The sequence below is a fragment of the Acinonyx jubatus genome, chromosome E4 (assembly GCF_027475565.1).
Source record: "Acinonyx jubatus isolate Ajub_Pintada_27869175 chromosome E4, VMU_Ajub_asm_v1.0, whole genome shotgun sequence".
NCBI lineage: Eukaryota > Metazoa > Chordata > Mammalia > Carnivora > Felidae > Acinonyx > Acinonyx jubatus.
In genome coordinates this window covers 4,287,077-4,289,187 of record NC_069395.1, presented here as the reverse complement: position 1 = coordinate 4,289,187, position 2,111 = coordinate 4,287,077, and the positions used below count along the sequence as shown (strand labels likewise).

General features: G+C 55.7%; 1 protein-coding gene across 1 annotated transcript; it reads right to left on the bottom strand.

Moving 5' to 3' along the window:
- APCS (amyloid P component, serum) lies at positions 1-936 on the bottom strand. The gene is given in 2 exon segments (XM_027048438.2): positions 1-598; positions 712-936. Coding segments are annotated over 2 exon segments (657 nt in total). The 5' UTR covers positions 771-936.
- Positions 937-2,111: the final 1,175 nt, after the last annotated feature.

The window sequence follows — 2,111 nt, the reverse complement described above, 5'->3', positions numbered from 1 at the left end:
TCAGCTCCACACCAGGGGCTTGATGACGACGTGCCCTTTCAGCTCATCGGTCAGCACACACCAGCCCAGGACGTTGGGATTCAGGTGGGAGCTCTGTTGCACCAGTAGGATCTGCTCTGGGGACAGCACAGAGTCCCATGTGTACGAGTCCCCGATCTCCCCCACCAAGGACTGGGCCTTCTGAAACCCCCCTCCGTAGGCATCTAGGACCATCTTGGGGTGACCTCCTACTGTGTAACCCTGCTTCAGACCCTTTTTCACCAGCGGCTTCCCATTGACCCAAAACTCGGTGATGCCACTGGAGGACTCCCAGCTGGTACAGATGTGCACGGGGCTGGGGGCCGTCTCGGTCACTTTGAAGGTGGCTTTGGTTCTTCCGATGTACAGGGAGTAACTCCCAACTTTGTCCTTGAAGACCAGGAGCCCACTGTCCTTGCCCGGGGCGTTGTAGGAGAGGCTGTGGGTACAGAGCAGGTCATCTTAGGCTCAGAAGCACAAGGTGGAGTTCTTTAGAGGGTCCTCCAGCTTTGGGGTCAAGGTCACACAGGCAATAGAAGATTCTCGAGGGAACACAAACACCTTCCCACTGAGGTCCGTGGGGTAGAGGAAGATGACCTTCACCACACATGCAGGGTGAAAATGACCTACCCACCCCCCTGTCTCATCTCGTGCTCTCTGCCCCCCCCCCCCCACCCAACCACTGTACCTGTCTGAGCAAAGACTCCCAGGAGGTCGGCCAGGGCAGAGACCCAAAGCAGCAGCTTGTCCATGCTCGGCCTGGGGCTGTGCCAGCAGCAGAGTGACTGGGCTGAGGGTACAGAAGGCACCGTGCTTGTACCCCACCCCCCAGCTTCTGAGGCTCACCTCTTAGGCCTGAGGCTCCCCGGGGTTTATATGCGACCGTAGGACGGGGCTTGGGGGATTTTCCAGCCTGTCCCCAGGATCAACAGTCAGAGCCCCTGATGGAAGGAGGGTTGGGCCCCTGCTGGGAAATCACCGGGGCTATTTATTAGGTACAGGGGCTGCCGGGGAGCCCCGCCCCCTGTGACCTGGTTCCTGGCAGGGAGGGGCGGGAGGTGGAGCCGGGGGCGGGAGGAGGGGCCCAGTCAGCCCATGGAGGTGGGGGGCTCACCCCTGTTCTCTTTAGGAGCCTCTGCTGAGACCTCCTGAGCTCTGGCCTCCCCGGCTTTGCGTGCGAGGCCTCTTTCCATACGTCTGTAAAGTGGACTTCTGTTTACCTGATATCCTGGGATCCTACTTTCTGCAGATCCAGAAGGGTCCCTTCACCTTTGATCAGTTCAATACTGAGCAACATGGTCCGTGCCCTCGGTCAGGGACAAGAGAACTGGAGGGTGCACTTTGTCTCCCCGAAGCTGACATTTTCACTATTACTTTCCTCTTAGTGTGGTGGTTGTTTCCTTCTGTTGGATTTTCCCATTGGTCATTAGGACTGACTTCCCTGGCAATCTGTCCGCTGTCTGCAGAGATGTTTGCACAGCCCTCTGTTTTCTTCTTCGAGTCCCTGGCGTGGAGAGTGTATTTACATTAAGTTTTGGTGAGAGCCTGATTCGTGAGTTACTTGCGTTTATTCATGAATTCCCATGCACGACACTAGGTGCTGGGGATTCAGTGGTGACCTACCGTGGCACAATGTCAGTGTGACCTCTGTCTCCATTCCCTCTGCTATTACTAAAAATGCCAAGAATTCTCTTAACCGTCATTCAGGTTATCTTCCTACGTCTCGGCATTTCCCACTCTCTGACTTTTCCTAGGCTAGATCCCAGGTTGTAAAGCCTTACCTGGCTTGTTGCATAGTAAGGGCCCCTGATGGAGTTGGGATTATACACCTTATTGCTTTCTTTTTTCTTTAATGTTTGCTTATTTTAGATGGGGGGGGGGAGGGAGGGAGAGCGCGTGCACAGGTGGGGGACAGAGGATCTGAAGCAGGCTCCATGGTGACAGCACAGAGCCTGATGTGGGGCTTGAACTCATGAACCGTGAGATCATGAGCTGAGCCGCCATCGGCCACTTAACCGGCTGAGCCACACCCAGGTGCCCCCACCTTGTGGCCTCTGAATTAACTGAATTAACAGGTCCTTCAGCTTGGAAGC